Genomic DNA, 17,846 nt, shown 5'->3' on the forward strand with positions numbered 1-17,846 from the left:
CACCTCCTGCCACCCACGCCCCAGACACTACAGAGATAGCTGAGAACGTTCCGTGTAAAGCAGAATGCTCAAGGGACCAGCCACTAGTCCCGCCTATCCGGTATATAACCCCACAAAATATGTTCTCCCCGCGTAATTATTTATGGGGAAACTATCCCCACACTCAACTCTGCATTACTGTGATCAGAAAAATACTGAACATATATCTTCACTTGCTTGTGCTAAATGCAACTGTCACCAGGATGGACATGTATCTAATCATCGCCTCACCTAAGTGGTGGGTATATAGGGAAATCCGTTGTTCTCTCCGCTTCTGCTCTGTTTGAGAGTGTTCATCCGGCGCATGAACCTGAATCCTTGACTCTGTCTGTGGGCTGGGGCCTGTGTGTGCCGTGCAGGAGGGTAGGAGTTGAGTCTCACGCTAGCAGGTCTACCTCTGTGGTCTGTTTGTACAAAGCAGACCCAGCACTTTGGCTCCATTGCTGGCCCTCTCCCCAGGGAGTCTTTGCAGCGTGGGGCTGCCCTCCCCCCCCCTTAACTAGCCAAGAGCAAACACATCATGGAAACCAGATCCCCATGCCACCCTCCGTGAATGTAGCCATGGAGAGGGGGCGGTTGTGAAAGTGGCAAGGGAGCAGGGGATAAGGCAGGGAAATGAGAGGGGATGAAGGCCCTGAAGGCAGAGGAAGAAACTGGGCCCATCAGCCCAAGGACAATACATTCCGGATCTGATCATGTGCTCATCCGTAATCACCAAGGAGATGGCCCAGAGCAGCAGAAGCTGACAGATCAGGGTGTGAGGAGGACACAGGTCTCCAGCCCCTCTGAGGCCCTGTGGGTCCTCGTGTCCATGAGGACAGGGATCAGCCTTAGCCCCCTCCAGGGAGGTTCTGAGGGCCGCCAAGGAGACCCCATGGGTAGAGACGACAGAGGGAACTTGAGCCGAGGGGGCACAGGAGAGCTGCCTCCTCCCAGATTTCAGACTGGGCACAGAGACAGGCCAAAAGGCTCAGTGGGGAAGGAAAGACAGGGAAGAACGAGGGAGGGTAGAAAGGATGTCTGAGTCCGAGGCATGAGAGAGCTGAGCCCGCAGGAGACCCATGCTATGCTGAGAGCTTCAGCGACAGGAACTCTTGCAGCTGGAGCCAGGGAAGGACCCCCGTCCAGGGTCACTCCCGCAGCTTTCACAAGCCACCGACTAAGAGCACGTCCTGCCCTACGTGCCTCTAAGCTGCTGCGGGTCCTCAAGGACACCTTCCCCGGGGGCCTGGGCTGTGCCGGGCAGGGGGACAGGTGAGCATACCTCCCTCAGCAGACCCTGCAGCAGGACCAACTACAGGCCCAGCAAGAAGCAGGAAGCTGGTGGGAGAGAAGGAAAAGAACACCTGAGTGGGGGCAAGGTCGCAGAGGGCCCCATGGTGTCAGAAGATCGGAGTTCAAGTCATCCTGCTATGTACAGGGCAGACCCGCAACAGCCATGAGATTCTCTGAGTCTCCTCTGGAAAACAGAGGCTGCAAATGCCCATCTCAAGGCCCTGTGAGGACTAAATAAGACGATGGGGGTGGACAGGCTTTCCAGGGAGGTCTCTGAGCCTCCTCACTCTTCAAGATTGCCAGGAGGGGAGACGCCACGGGACCTGGGACGGAGATGACGGTGAGTGGTTATCTGCCACCATGAAGATTTTATTATTAACACATATGCCTCTGTATCCTGCTTCATCCTGCAAAGGATTTGAGGTGGCTGAGGGGAAAAAGTCCTGACAGACCGACTGCAGGACAGAGGGGTGGATAGAGGAATGAAGACAGAAGCAGGAAGAGGGCAAGAGACCTCCAGGGAAAGAAAAGTCTTCCATTCAGCTGCTCGACTCATTTACCTACTAAGCATCTGCTGCGTTTGGTTTCAGGTGACTTTACCCAGGGATAGAAGTATGGCAAATGTGGGGGCGCCTGGGTAGCACAGTCATTAAGCGTCTGCCTTCAGCTCAGGGCGTGATCCTGGCGTTATGGGATCGAGCCCCACATCAGGTTCCTCTGCTGGGAGCCTGCTTCTTCCTCTCCCACTCCCCCTGCTGTGTTCCCTCTCTGGCTGGCTGTCTCTCTGTCAAATAAATAAATAAAATCTTTAAAAAAAGTATGGCAAATGTGAGTTTATCGTTTTCCTTCTCCCTTTCCTCCCGCACACACAGCTGGAGACTATTTCCCAGTGTCCCTTGCAGTTGGGTGGAGCCATATGGCTGGGTTCTGGCCAAGGAAAGTGGTCAGAAGTGATATCTGCCACCTGCAGACCTGGCCCTTAAAAAAAAAAAATCTCCCCCAGAATTTTCTGATCTCTCTGCTCCTCTGCACTTAGAAGATCCACGGAGGATGCCAAGGACCTAGAACTGGGGTCCACAACCCACCAAGGGGTCAATAGTAGAATCTGGTATGTAGAAGTTCTATAAGTTTGGCTGGGAAAAATTTTATCTTCATTTTGACACAGCTCTGAACTGAAATTCAGCATTTTACTCAATTTTGAAGGGAGGCCATAAACCACAGCAGTATTCCCCGTACCTGTAATTTTGCCACCCACAGAAATTGCAGGTATTTTTCTACATCATGTTAAGTTGTTGCCGAAATATCAAAAGGTCCTTTATACTAAGAACATTTTGAAATTGTACTGTTAATCCCATTGTTATTTTTTTTTAAGATTTTATTTATTTATTTGACAGAGAGAGAGACAGCCAGCGAGAGAGGGAACACAGCAGGGGAAGCGGGAGAGGAAGAAGCAGGCTCCCAGCAGAGGAGCCTGATGCCGGACTCGATCCCAGAACGCTGGGATCACGCCCTCAGCTGAAGGCAGATGCTTAATGACTGTGCCACCCAGGTGCCCCCCATTGTTATTTTATTTAACTTGTTACGTTAATATGTCAAAAATATATTCTATTGTTTTATCACACATACTATTATCACAAAACTTATGAATATTTTGATACTTGAACTTCAATATAATTAGTTTCTTTTGTAGTCCTAGGAACTGGATTTTATGCATTGACAAATCCTTAATCTTAGGGGTACATAGGCTTCACTGGTCTCCCCAAGGAGATCCATGGCACAAAAAAGATGGGAACCCTTCCCCTAGAAAATGATGGAGCCCCAAGAAAGAAGGCCCTGGGTCTCTGAATGACTGTGTGGAACAAAGCATCCCCCACCCACTACCAGCACCAGCATTTGGGTTATGAGATGGGTTAAAAAAATCTTTATTTGTTAAACTCCTAAGACTACTAAGACTTTGAGAACTTATAATACATTAGGGGGAGTCCGTGTGACCACAGCAGGAGTACAGGATAGACCTCTCAGCCTAAGTTCACTGTGGACTCACTCTTAGCTCTCCTAAATGCCCTTGTTCACAAAGGACGGAATTCCCAGGACACCCTTCCCTCACACCCAACCTTCTGCTTCAGCAATTCTCCCAAATTTTTAAGGCCCAGCTCACATGCCACTTCCTCCAGGAGGTGTTGTGGGCCTCCTCTCCCCTCACAGAACTTATTGGACCTGACCTGAAGTACCAAGAGCCAGCGACATCCGACTGTGAGCTTCCCCAAGGCTAGGCAGTTGCATAAATTCCCTCCCTGTTCCCCAACCTACACCCCCCCTACGGTGAGCCCAGTCCAGAGATGCCCAGCCACAGTGCGGCCAGTAAACATTGCGGCATGGGAGGCATGGGAGGAGGTCAGAGAACGGTGTGTCTGATTCACCTCTAGTCCCTCAGCCTGGTCCAGGTACGCACAGAGTCAGCGTGTTCAAGGAAAATGTGTGATGGAGGGGGAGGGGAGGTGGTGAACCAGTGCTTTCCCACACTGAAGCTTCAAGTCCCTTCTCAGAGAGTATTTCTGCCCAATCTGCGTTTTACACCAAAATATCTTACCCTCTAGGTCTCTGTCGTTTGGGTAGCCAGATGAGACAAGAAGTCAGGAAGGAGTTAAAAACAAAATGCGTCCTCTCCAACCCCACTGAAAGATACCTCTGGTGGGTCCCAGCTGAGTCAGCTCTTTGTCTACACCCTTGAAAGCCACTCCCTCTGCCCACCCCCTTTCCTCTCCCCGCCTGTCCCACCCCCAATAAGCAATCGGAGCCTCTGCCCTTGGGCTGGGAGCACTCATCCTCTCTGGGCAGCTCTGGAAGCCCAGCCCTGCTTCCTGGACAGATGCGGCTCTGGGGGAGGGTGGGGATGGCGGGAGAGGGTGCTGCACAGCCCAAGATCCTTTTGGAATGGGGATGAACTGACCTTGAGTAAAGGCCCCTCCCCCACTCCCTTCAGGGTATCTTACTACACTGGGGCTCAGGGCCCCCAGATCCTGCCCTGGGTACTACTGTGCCCACTCCCTCTCCCTGCCACCCTGGGCACCAGAGACCATTACCGCTCTATTAAGGATCAAACTTCTGAGTACTATTAACTCTCCTTGTCTCTGGGAACGGGACGCCCTTTAGGAGCACTTCCAGACCCATGGTGGATTCATTTACTCACGTGCCAGGCTTGTGCTAAGAGCTGGGAACAGTGTGACACATCAGATTCAACTCCTGCCCTCAAGGAGCTCCCAGTCTGGAGAGGGAGGTGGGGCAGTAAACAGAAAATAATACGCTACAACAGTAAGTTCTTTAAAAGCTCCAGGGGTGGTAGGAGCCCAGAGGACAGGATCTAAGCCCAGGCTTGCGGAATAGGGGGCAGAGGAGAGGGAAGGCTTCCTGAAGGAGGTGACACCTGAGTCAGGAGTGAACCAAGTAGAAAGGGGGAGAAGGCACGATCAGATGCATGAAACCGAATCATTGGCTCTTGGGCTTATCAAAGGGTAGACAAAGAGACTCCTAGAATCTTTCTTCTAATGAACAGCTATTTATAGTCCCAGAAGCCATGCTAGGTAAAGAGATCTCAGAATTGAAGGGATCTCATATCCCAAGGCCAGCCTGGCTTTCATATCCTACTCTTAAGAGGCAGACCTCGTCTTCCAACTCCAAGGGCCTAGGGAGAAGAAAAGTCTAAAGATGCCCAGGGTGTCAAAATGCAGGGTGAACCCCTCCCAGCAGCGTTCAAGAAACTCTCTGGGATGGATGATGGCCAGAATGGTCGGAGCTCTGTTGCCTGGAGTCTGAGTTGAACAGGGTGGAGTTTTGGGTGATGGCTACTGTTCCAACAGGTTCCAGCCTAGCAGAGCTGAGGAGCGCTTCACCTCCAGATTACATTCTTCGGCTCTTCCCAATCAAAGCCCTAGCTGCTCTTCCCTCAGAGCCCATAGTACCCTTTTACTTAGATACACATCTGTGTGTTTCTTCCCCTCCTGCACTAGATCACCACCACCCCGAGGCCAGGAACAACATCTGTGTCATTCAACAGGGTATCCTCGGTGCAGGGCAGAGCCCAGGCACAAAGCGATCATAAAAGACTCCTGAATGAACTGAGACTGACGGGTGGATGTGGAAGGACATTCCAGCAGATGAGGGCAGCCTGATGATGAGCTCATTTCATTCCCCCGACAGGGACACTGGGCCCAAGAGAGGGTGGAGTTGTCCCAAGACAGAGTTGCCAGTGTATATGGGGCGGGGGGGAGTGCAGCCAGGGCTGTTACCGGCTGGGAACACAGACACAGAAAGGCATGGCCCTGGTCCCCAAGATGCCCAGTCTCCTCAGAATCAGTTCTCTTTAGAAACACTCCTTCCCCACCCTCAGCCACCTTCTCGGCCTCGTCCCAGAGCTGCAAAACACACGCAGCTTTCTCTTCAAACGGAAGTCCCAGAACTGGCCTAAAGGGCCAAGGGCGGGGGGGGGGGAGCCGCGACCAGTGAGGGGGGGACCCCTGCTTTGGCGCCAGATCTAGGGGACCTCCAACAAGGACCGGACAGCCTTGGCATCTAACCTCTGCAGGCAAACCTTAAGATCAAGAGCGCAGAGCCAGCCGGGTTAGCCCAGCACATCCGCTAGCACGAGATCGACCCCGGCGGTTTAGGATCGTGCCTGGAGCGCGCAGTCAGGCCCGCTCAGAGGTAAGCCGCCCCGGTGAGCGCGGGTCACCCCTTTTAGCCAAAGCCAGCGGGCTCTGGAGCTAGAGCGTCCGGGTTTGCAGAAGCAGCCTCTAAGGGAGGGTCAGGGCGGGGCGGGGCGGGGTCACAGCGGTTAGCGCCCCGGAGGCTCCGGGTACTTTGGGGCCAGCGGCGCCCCCAGGTGGCAGGGCCCCGCCGGCGCTCGGGATCCCGGTCGGGGAGCGTTTCTGGAACCTCGCTCCTCTCGCCCTCGTCGGGGACCCTCACGGACTTGGTCCCGGGCTTCGCCTTTCAGGTGTCTTCTGCTTCTGAATATTCTTTGTAATATTCGTTGTGGCTCTCTCTGCTCACAGAAAGCAAGTGGGTGCGCGAGCGCATCTGAGAGCAAGAATCCCAAATGCAAGCGCAGAGGAGACAAGCCCCCCGAAAGTCTGGCCCCAGCTCCAGGAGAAGCGACCACAGAGTCTGGCCCTTCCCCTCGGCCCTGCCGCTCCAGCCCTGCCCATTCCTCTAGGTCTCTGTCTGCCCACACCCACTCTGCGGATGTGTCTCTGGGAGCAGCCATCCGACCCCCCAGACACTTCTACTACAACCCCACAAAATCTGCAGTTCTCGGGTTTGGGCCTTGGACAGGGACACTGAGGAGGGGGCTCTCCACAGCCCCTTTCCCAGCCCGGCTTTCGGACGGCTCTCCCTACACCACCACCTGCACAGGCTCCTGTTCTCCCACGCCTGTGCAGTGCCCTGCCTCTCCCGCCTCCCCCTAAACACTCAAACACTCCCCCAGAGGTTCCCAGGAGAAGGGGGGCCAGGGTGAACAGGGACAAAGTAAAAGGAGGTGAGGCAGAGGTTCCCTTTCACATTCTGGGCCAGCCTTCTACTCCATGCCACCCTATGCCTGTGCCAGACACACATCGGGCAGGGCTGAGAGCTCAGGCGGCTGCCAGGTGAGAAGTCACCTTCACATTCACCCACACTCCCTATCATCCACTAAGGAGGCGGGGTCATGCAGAACAGAGGAACCAAGGTATCCGAGGACCCTTGACCACCTCTCTCTGGCCCTGCCAGAGGAGGAGAAATCCCAGGGTCTTGGGTGGGAGCCCCTCGGGTCCAGAAAGGAAGGAGCCAAGTCCTTCCCCTGCCCCCTGTAGTGGAAGCCCCAAGGCAGCCACCTGCTCTGTGTCTCCGGAGTCCCTGCAGAACCCGTGGTAGGTGGGCACTGTCCCATCCTGTGCCCTCGCTGCAGACAGAGCTGAAGGAGTGAGAACTCCAGCAAACTAGAGGGAGGAGCAGGGAGGAGCTACTGATCCTGGACTCAGAAGGTAAGTCCAGACTAACGTAGTCCAGCTCCATTTCTCAGACAGAGAAACTGAGGCTCAGTGAGGGTGAGAACTGCTGGCCCAATATCACAAGAGAGTCAGCACCCTGGCTTGAATCACGACTCCTCTCGCCTCCTCCCCTTCTCAGCTGCCATTATTAGGTAATTAATCATGTGCAGGGTAGGTACTAAAATGAAGGCTAAGAAGGAAGGGGGAAGAGGCATCAGATCTCTAGTACCTTCCAGGCTAAGTATAACTCAGAATCCTTATTGCTGCGCGCTCTCGCGCGCGTGTGCACACACACTCTTGCACTCTCCCCCTCCAACTACCCCCCCCCCCCCGCCACACACACACACACACACACACAGGCCAACACTCCCCCAGATCCCTACCTCTCAAAGCCCAGAAGCTCAGCCAGCACCTCCCACCGGGAAGGAATGGCTCCAGCCAGGGCTGCCTCAGGCCCAGGTGGCCCCGATTTTCTTGATTTTGTCCGTTTATTTGCCACTGCCTAAAAGGTTTAGAGTCCGATGCGGCACAGGAAGCAAGGCTCGGAATAGCCAGGTGGGCCGACTGATCCAGCAACAACAGACTCACAGGAGTAGGGAAAGAGAGAGGTTGCTGCCTGGGAAAACTGAAGGAAAGAGGTGATTGACTCGAAAACTCTGCCCACCCCCGCCAATTCCTTCCCCGCAGCCAAGCTGATGCCCAACCTTCTGCACAGCCTGGGGCTGGGGGAAGGACTCGGCTGCCTTCCCTGGCCCAGGAACCCAGAATATGGAGGAGCGCATGATGCCGTTGCTCACCCACAATCCTCTTGACTGCTGCCAGCACCTCGTTCACTTTAGAGCCACCTATTTCAAGCCCTGATTTATCTGGATAATTGACTGCTCTCCCACACCTTGATCTCGACCATGCTCACATCCTGCCTCTGGGAAGGAAGGATGATTCAGAAGCAATCCATAGCCCAGACAACACTTGAGGTTTCCCTAGAGTATAAGGCGAGAGGCTAGATTTTTAGTTTCCTCAAAATATCTAGCCTAATGTTCAATTATCAGTGCTAGTGCAGAGAGGCGGCAGGCTTCAGCTTTACACGGGCATCCTGCTGAGCAACCTTGGGCAAATCCCACCCTTAGCCCTCCTCCAGACCTGTCTGCCCATCCGCTCCATGTTAGCCTTGGAAACCTTGCAAACTCCGGTGTTCCTGGCTCCACAAACTGCACCCACCCCCTGGCTGCAGGAGGATAGTTTCCTGGGAATGGAAGGGTAGGCTCCAAAGTCCCCCAGGACCACAGACCTCGTCCCTAGTTGCAGGCTGGAGGGATGGAGGCTCATAGCCCCTGGCCAGAGGCCAGACAGTGGAGCCTCTTGGCTACTCTAGAACAACCTGGAGCCCTCCTGAACCGAAGGCAGGCTAAGAGGGTTAGACACCAGCAGGAGAGGGAAGAAGCAGGAGCGTGGAGAGGAGACCTGCTCCACTGTTGGTCAAGGCACTGAGCCTCTCTGCACCCTCACTGGGTGCTCTGCTTCCCAGCCTTGTTGTCAGTGGGGGAGGAAGTAGCGAGAAGATGGATGGCCCCAGTCTTTGCTCAAAGAATAGGGAAAGAGGCTTAAAACTGAGGCCTCCTCCTCTACACCCCTTGTAGAGACCCATTCCTAACCCTTTCACCCCAGTCCTCCACACCCCTCCAGCCTCTGCCTCAGCCACCCAAGGAGGGACGACCATACGCTTGGACTCACACTGGTACAGTCACAAACATACATGTTAGCACACACAGAGTCACTCATAAATATTCCTCCCCAAGCAGTGTCACCCACGCACACTGCTATGTTCAGGTCCTCTCTCACACACAAACATACACACAGTCACAGACCCCAAATATCCAAAAATACACAACCCTGGGCTATGATACCTGGAACCATCATCATAAAGTAGAAATCTACCATCTTTAACTCTTAAAACACCAAACTTTTTTTTTACCTCAAATATGGGGATAATCACTTGTTTTGCCTCTCTTGGTTCTCAACTACTTCAGTCAGATTGAGTGGAATGATGCTAGGCAGATGTGAGTTGCTTGTGTCTCTGGCACAATGCCGAGCACACAGCAGGTGCTCAATAAATGTCTGTGGAAAGAAGGAAGCCAAAGAGGAAAGAGATCTCCAGGACTGGAGGCAAATTAACTTGCCTGTTTGATCCTTACCATGTAACTCAGGCAGGGAAACTGTTCTTGGACACAGACTAAGCCCTAACGCTGGCCCCGCAATCTTCAGGTGATCAACAGAGAAACAGAGGGACGGAGGTGCAGGGTATGCAGATCCGAAGCCAGTGCTGCTGCCCAGAGCGTATCAGAACCCGGAAGCGGCCTAGCAGTCCATCTGCCCTCTCAGCGCTTTATCAAAGACCCATGAGTTTGCGAAAGAACACTCAGAATGGTCCTCGATCCTCCCGCTTGCGTGGGGCTCCACAAAGCGTGACTGGCCAGAGCGGCCAGGACTTTGGGAACTGGGCGAAAAGCCAGCCCTCCAAGCCCCGGAATCCGACTCCTCGTACGGGGAGTCCAGCTCTTTGGATCCACTCCCGGATTCCGCAACTGAACCGCTGTGCGATCGCGGCCTGGTCCCTCCCGCGGCAGCGCAGAAAGTGGCTCCTGCCGTCTGGCTCTGAGGCTAATTTAAGCGATAACCTCACCAGCGGCCCTCTTTGACTGGGGTGACTCTTGGGAAAGCCAGAACTGGCCCATAAATATGGAAACATTTATAAAGAACTCTGCACTTGACGTGAACCCACAGGGCCCAGGAGAAGAGGCAACCCCGAGGTTCAGGGAAGGACCTAGGTAGGCTGCAGGGGTGGAGGATCTCCCAACACCCAGCAGGGACCCGACACATCTGCGTCCGAATGGGCTGGGGCATCTAAGTCAAGGAGTCCTAGCAGCACCGACACCTGCCGAGGATATGGGCGCAAAGCGACGGCACTCTGTAAGCGGCAGGAATTAACGTGGACAATAAGCCCCACTCCTGTATCCTCAGCGCCCCCGACCTCTCCACATACACACTATTTGGCAGTGTCTACACAGATCATTTCAAATATGCTTTTCAAGGCAGTGTGATTTTTAGGAAGGGACAGAATCAAAGAGACGGATTTAAATATAGTGTCCCCCCAATAATTTGTCTTTTCCAGTCCTAGAATCAGTCCAACCACGATTCCACGATACTTCCGCCTGCGTAGACAGAAATGCTCCGGAGGTGAGACCAGTCTAAGGAGATTTTCCAGCATCGAGGAAACAGCCCAGACCTCCAGGGCCCCGGGCTCCTAAGGCGAAATGCGCGAGACCCTTGCAGCTACAACTATGCGCATCTACCCTGCGGCTCCTGCGGGGTTCGCTGCGCACCCCCACGCCAGCCGCGCATCTCCCAAGAGCTGGAGGGCGGGAGTGAGGACTGGGACCCTGTCGACCCCCTCCAGGAGTACGAAATTGCGGCGAGGAGGCCGTCAGTGGCCGGCAGGAGGGCACCCGGCGTAGGCTCCCGCCGCAAGGAGCAAAGCGAAGACGCGGACAGCGAGAGACTTCCGCTCGGAGTCCGCGTGGAGCGAAAAGAGAGCGCTCGGCGGAGACCGGGGACTCAGAGCTAGGAACCCAGCGCGGGTGGGAAACAACCCCAAGGATGTCGGCGCCCGGGGCAAACCCGGGGTGCAGACACCGGAGGAAACCTCCCGGCTTCGCAGCAGTCCGAAGCGTCTCGGCCTCCGGCGCGGCCGCAGCGTCCGGCCGCTCGGCGCTCTCCGCTAGGAAAGGAGGCGGTGCCCGCTCCGCCCCGCGCTGCGCCGCGCCCACCAGCTCGCGGAAAAATTCGTTGCGGAAACGAGAGCTAGGAACCTCTATCCTCCCTACAGCTTTCTATGTTGGTACGTGTCTATCCGACCTTAAAGAACAGAATCATCACGCTCCGAAACTCCAATTAACATTTGTTCTGCTCTCAAATACCCCGACAGACGAAAAGCTTAGGAGGCTGAATCATCCTGTACGACCTCTGCCCACCTCAAGTTCTCTTTTGCCGTTTCTCCATAAATCTCAGAGGGCCAGCCCCGAGGACAAATGGGAGCTGGGTCTCATCATCCCGGTTGGTCCTCCTGGACACATCTCCAGTCCTTAACCTAGACAACCTTTGGAACCACGTATCGGAATAATTTAGGCACAAACCCAAACTCGCCTCTCTTCTCTTTGGCGGGATGCGCGGGGTATGAATTAAATTCCGAATCCGGTCGGTAAAGACCCTAAGCGAGCTGCCTGCTCCAACCGCTCGAAATCCTACGAGGCACGCTCCACACTCAAAATCTTTTCTCCCTTTCTCTTGCAGGGTCCCTCGTTTAAACAGCGTCGGCGCCTTTATTCGCCTGACCCTAAGCGAAGGAAAACCCGCCTGATCGGTCATTGTCTGGTCCGCGACCGCCCCCACCCCCGCCCCAATCAGTGTCACAAAAACGCCCCTTTCAACGGATTCCAAACCCTCTTCACCCGGGCTCACCGAGCCTTCAACTTCATTAAGTGCGCGCTACGGCGGCTCTGGAGGAGGCGAAGTTTAAATAAACCCTAGCGGAGAGGGAGGAGGGGTGGGCCTGGGGAGGGTTGCTAGTTGAAGGGGAGAGAGAGAAGTGTTTTTGAAAAGGGGAAAAAAGTCATCAGGGGAAAAGCGCTTTGTAACCACGAAGACGCGCCCGCTGTGGCGAGAACAAATTGGATATGGAGGGGAAGTGTCCGCCCCCACCTCAACTCCCGCTCCTGGGTGGTCCGGGGAGCCCCAGGAGAAAAGAAAGATGGGGAGGAATCGGCGGTGAAAAGAATTAACCACTTTAATTGGGCTGCAAGAGAGAAGTAGGGAGAGGTTCACCGAAGTGCCTCGATCACCCTAACCAAATGCCCTTCAATAAAGTAAAATAAAATCCCTGCCCCTAGCCTTAGCTGAGAGACGTATGTCAACGTTTGAGAATCAAGGCTGTTCTCAGCCATAGAAAGTAAATCTGCAAGATGGGGTAAATTCTGTCCGGAAAGACCCCCTCCCCCTCCTTGTGGCCTCGGGCCTCCCGGCGCCGGATGAAAAGGAATGAAATTGAACGAAATTGAACGAAATGAAGTGAAATTGACCAGTGAAATTCGCCAATTTTCTTCCCCTTTAAACTGCCCGCTCTCAACAGCACTCTCTGAACCCCAGGCCGATTTCTTAGCATTTTTTTTTTCTCACCTCGAGAGATGAAGGTATGCCCTGGATATTTTCTTATTGTCACCGATTGTTGGGACCTGCGGGGGTTGAAGCTCAGCCGTCTCCACCCAGACAGGAAGGGAACCCACAGAAGCTGCTCAAGATGGGATGGCCTATTTCTCCTCTTAGAGAGCTGGTCTCCTAAGTTAGCCGCCTTACACTGAACACCCACCCTTTGCACCCACAGGGTGGAAAGGAGCCATTTACAGAGTCCCTCTGGTCTGGGGGGGGGTGTGGACAAACACAGGCCTCTACCATACAAGTCTGCAATCCCCTCATCCTTCGTGCTCTTCCCTACAGTCCAGGTCCCAGGTGGGTCCTTGCCAGTTCCTAATTTACCGGTTCTGGGCCCACACAACCTAAAAGAATCTCACATTCTAAACGCTCTCCCTTCTCCCCTGCCTTCAGTAGTGCGGATCTCTCAGCAATTCTTTTTCTGTATTTTCCAAGGCCAGTTGGGCATCTGTGGCTTCTTTCTGGCTCCCAGTCCTCAGCCATAATTGGAGCCGGATCTGGCCTTCTTGACCCATGGGGAAACTGGGATCTGTGTCATGGGTCTGGGGCCTCAAGCTTCTTAGAAGCCCCTGGAAAGGTGCATCTCACTCTTCCCCAATCCTCTCATTTCTTCCTCTTCCTGATTTGGACCCTCTGACACACATATAGATACAAGCAACGTGCTCAGATGAATTTACACACACACATTTACTTTCACAAACACACACTGAGGAGTCCAGAAGGGTCTGCTGCTTCTCCTGGACATAGCAAATGAGGCAATATCTCATCTGTCTATCCACCATCAGATATGAATTCTGACTGACTTTATTTTCTCTCTTCTAAAGAGGAAAAACGAACTGATAGATCTTTTACTTGAAGCTCCAACCTAATATCTGGGAGTGACATTCATGGTAAATGAGATCATGTAAGCTACAAAATGCTTTATTGAGGGCAAACACACAGACAGGGTCATGTTCAACCTTCCTCAAATAAAAGAAATGAAATCAAACTCAGCAACGGAAGTCAACCAAGCAGCCCCCGCCAGAGCCATTATCCTAGTATCGGCAGGCATTTCCCTTTCTACCACTAACTTTAACCTTACTTCTCGTGCACTGTTTGATAAAATCATGGGAAGGTGGCCCACTGCATTAGACCTCCCCACCCTTCCACAGTCCCTCAAGGAGATGGAGGAGAGGGCACCTCACCTCTGGCAGAGGGGCTGCATTTACTTCCCGCACCTCCAACCTTGTCTCTCCTCTGTTGGGGAATCACCTGAGAGAGAGCTCCAACCACTGTTCCTCACCCCTGGTGCGTTCTTCCTACCCTGATCCTGATTGGGACCGTCGTCCTCCCTTCGGGCACTCTGTCCTCTACCTCCTCCTCCTTTCCTGCTGTGGCTAATGCCTGGGAATCTGGCTAAAGAGGCCTGTGGGGCTTCTCCCTGCCTGCCCCTCCCAAGTTCTCCAGAGCTGGTTCCCTGACCCTGTCTTCCTCATTCTCGCTCTGTCACTCTAGCCCAACACTCGCCCTCAGCATGTGTCTATTTTCCCGTGATGGCTGCACTGCCTCGTTCTGCACCTCCACATTTCTTCTTTCCTATGTCCTCAGTTGAATGTACAGAGAAAAGAGCTGAGTAACCATCTTTGTTCCACTCAAAGCATCCCCTCCTACCCAACGTGCTTGCGAGTCCAGCCAGCTGGAGTCCCAGGCACTGGCAGCAAGCTGGGAGACTCAGTGGGCTTACGAAGGCTCCAGCCATAACTCCTGATGGTTTTGCACTCCGGCAGTAGGTTCTGGCTGTGAGCATGGCTCAAGGGTTGGGAAGGTTTGCGTTAACAGAGTAGGACGGCACTGCCTCTCTCCTTTGGCTCAGAGTGTACTTCTAACCCTCTCACGCTGGAGGAGAGAGGGGTTTCAGTCCCCCATTCAAGCTTTTCGTTCTGACCTGTCCACAGCAGCAGGAGGGAAGGGGGACCCAAAAAAGCCTCTACAGTGGCTAAAGGGAGAGCTCTCTCCTCTTAAAGGACCCAGAAAAAGACAGTGACAGAGAATCGCAAACATAGAGACACATTCATGAACACACAAAGAAATAAAAATACAGATTCCTAAAATACAACTCACTCCCCCCACCAAAGAGGGACAAAAAGCAAGGATGCGTGATGACCCTCAGAAACACAAACAGGAACCACAAGCTCCAGGAAAGCCCCCACACAGAGAGGCATACAGAATATGCATCAAGAGACACATTCACTCAAACTGTACTTAGCGGGCAGAGTGTCCATGAGCACTGGGTACCCAGATGAGCCGAAGCCATGCTAAAGTCTAAACCAGAAGATGAGAATCCCCAGGTGCATCTGAAACAAAACCTCTCCGTAGAACCCCAGGCAGACATTTAGGACCAGAGCGAAAATGAAAGTGCTACAGGGGTCACAGGCTTCCCAGAGTCCTGGCCCCATCAACAGCCAAAGGCCAAGGCCACAATATTCCCTGTATCCAATAAGTCCCAGCCCTCCTTTACCTGTCTGGCTTGCCCTGGGCCCTTCCCCACTCTCTCTCTAGCCGGTAGCCTGGTGTCTGGGAGAGCCCCAACTGGGAAAGGGGAGTGCAGGCAAGCAGACAGAGCTGGTGACTGCTGGAGTTCACATACATTTATTCAACTGACACCAATGGGAATGGGGGGGGGGGACAGATTTTTCTTTTCTTCCACACAAACCATCAGACGATTTCACAGAGTCTCCTCGCGGTGGAGAAGTCTAAATCAATGCACACCCAGTGGACAGAGAACGCAGATAGCAGCCCGCTGTACAGATATTTACACATAATTACAGGACCCCCTGCCATAGGATGTGCCCTCGCCCACCCCACCCCCACCTCTCCAGTCCTTGACCCAGACCCTCCTCTCCCACCCCAACCTCATTGCCTTTAGCTACAATAAATATCCCAGAGCCTGGGACAGAGCAGAGCGCTGAGAGGGCCGCTGGCCCTGGATGGCTGGACCCAGCCGGCCATGGGAAAGGGGAAAAGTTCCTTCAAAAGCACCCCAACACAAAAGAGGGAGGATGTTCCTCAGTGTAGTGGGATCCAGGGTTTCTGTGGGGATTGTGGAGACCCCTCGCTTAACCTCTCCGTTCAACTTCGCCTGTGTAGACACTGCTTTAGGCTTCAGAGAAAACGAACTTCCATGGAGAACGGCAAGAAAAAAAAAGTTGAAATTTTCTTTTAAGCACAAAGCGGATAATAGGTATCTTTAAATTATAATATTGGACAAGCAGGGCCTCAAAGTTGGGGAAGGAGTGAGGGAGAGGCAGAAAGGGAGATCTCTCTGCGAAGTTGGTGTTTCTGGCGGAATCCGCAGGGCCTGGGCAGACATCTCTCCGGGAAAGCATTCCTCCCGGGCCTCTGAAAGGCGCAGAGGCTGGGAAAAAGTGAAGGCTCCCCCGCCCCTTTTACTGCTCCTATTGGAGTGGGATCGTGGCTTGCGACTTCATCGCGTAGACCTGGGCCTCTCCCTGAGCGGTGGAGCCCGCTTCGTCCCAACTGTCGGCAAAATTCTGAGCACCGAGCCTGAAGTGCCAAGTCACGAGCGCCGGCCCAAGGTCTGGAGACTCTTCATAAATAGACTCCCTGAGTTCCGCTGGGACCGCAGGAGCTCCCGGGAGAGGCTGAGTTGTGCGGGCCTTACCGGCCCTGAGCTCGACGCGGTCAGAAGTGGCAGCCACTGAGGCCGGCGACTTTGCTGGCAAACGGGGGCCCTGAGGACAGGAGCGCGTCCCCGGGGTGCGAGAGGCGGATGTGGCCGGCCACTGGAGCCAGGGCTGGGGCAGTCAGCATGGCCAAAACCTGGGCTTGACCCCCAGGACCCCCCGCCGCCGCGAAAGGCGATCCCGGGGAGCCCTCGCCTCCGCCCGGGGGTGCTGCCCCGCCGCCACCGTGGCCCATGATGTGGTCTATAGAAAAGGAAGGCCTCTGCCCGGCCCCGGCGCCCCCGCCGCCCGCACCACCGCCCGCGTCCGTCTTGAGGCCCTGGCGCAGGAGTGCGGTAGACAGACCAGCCGCTGTGCCGGCTGCGGGAGGGCTCAGCGACGCGGGGTAGAAAGCTTTGGCGCAGCCCAGCTCCGCGCCCAGGAAGGCGGGCAGGCCTGCGGGGCCGGGGCCCGGGCCGGGGCCCGACCCTGTGCCCGGGGCAGGCGCAGGGGCCGGAGCTGAGGCTGCGCCCGCGAACACCGAGGCCGTCGGAGGTCCGGGTGGAGGAGCAGCGGAGCGGCCTGGGGGTACCGACAGCTGGCAAGGCGCGGCAGCGGCGGCGAAAGCGAAGGCGTGCGGGTGCGGATGCGGGTGCGGGGCCGGGCCCGGTGGGGGTGCGCCGTAGGCCGGGAGCGCCAAGCCGTAGCCGTAACCGTAGGCGCCATAAGCGGCGAAGCCCGGCAGGAAGGCGCCGGGGTCCCCCGCCGCCGCAGCCCCGCCACGCAACAGCAGCTCCGGATGAGGGTGCGTGTGTGGATGCGGCGGCGGTAGCGGCTGCCGCTTGAAGCGCTTGCGGCGCCGCAGGAAGCTGCCGTTGTCGAACATGTCGGCCGACTCCGGGTCCAGCGTCCAGTAGTTGCCCTTGCCCGGGTTGCCCGGCTCGCGGGGAATCTTGACGAAGCAGTCGTTGAGCGAGAGGTTGTGGCGGATGCTGTTCTGCCAAGCAGGGAACTTCTCCCGATAGTAGGGGAAGCGGCCGCTGATGAACTCGCAGATCTCGCTCAGAGTCAGGCGCTTCTTGGGGCTCTGCAGGATGGCCATGGTGATGAGCGCGATGTACGAGTAGGGCGGCTTCACCAGCGGGCTCCGCGTCGCCGCGCCCCCCGACGGCGGTCCCGGCCCGGGCCCCGCCGCGCCCCGGGCCGCCGCCGCGCCTTGCCCGGGGCTTCCCGCTGCGGCCGCCGCCCCCCGGGGCGCTAGAGCGCGGGGCTCGCCGTCCGAGCAGCCGCCGGACTCCTCCTCGTCCTCGGCTGCGTCCGCCTCGGCTTCCTCCGGAGGAGGCTCGGGGCCGTGGGGGAGCACGTCCCGGGGGGCGCGGGGCCCGGAGCGGGCAGGGAGCTCCCCCCCACCGCTGCCGCCGCCGCCGCCCACCACGTCTATGTCTGCGTCGGCCTCGGACAGCGCGGCCGGGGAGCTCTCGGAGGACATGATCTCGCAGCAGCAGCTGCCCAGGGTCATGGTGCCGCCGCCGCCACCGCCGTTCTCCGGCTCCGCTCCGGCCGCGGCTCGGGCTCCGCCGCG

The 17,846-nt window shown here is 55.7% G+C and overlaps 1 protein-coding gene across 1 annotated transcript; it reads right to left on the reverse strand.

The window, feature by feature from the left end:
* Window positions 1-15,532: 15,532 nt before the first annotated feature.
* FOXD2 (forkhead box D2) lies at window positions 15,533-17,836 on the reverse strand. Its single transcript, XM_026498155.4, has one exon. It carries the CDS (start codon window positions 17,781-17,783, stop codon window positions 16,284-16,286), a length of 1,500 nt encoding a protein of 499 aa, XP_026353940.1. The 5' UTR covers window positions 17,784-17,836; the 3' UTR covers window positions 15,533-16,283.
* Window positions 17,837-17,846: the final 10 nt, after the last annotated feature.

This window comes from Ursus arctos, unplaced genomic scaffold (assembly GCF_023065955.2).
Source record: "Ursus arctos isolate Adak ecotype North America unplaced genomic scaffold, UrsArc2.0 scaffold_12, whole genome shotgun sequence".
Classification (NCBI taxonomy): domain Eukaryota; kingdom Metazoa; phylum Chordata; class Mammalia; order Carnivora; family Ursidae; genus Ursus; species Ursus arctos.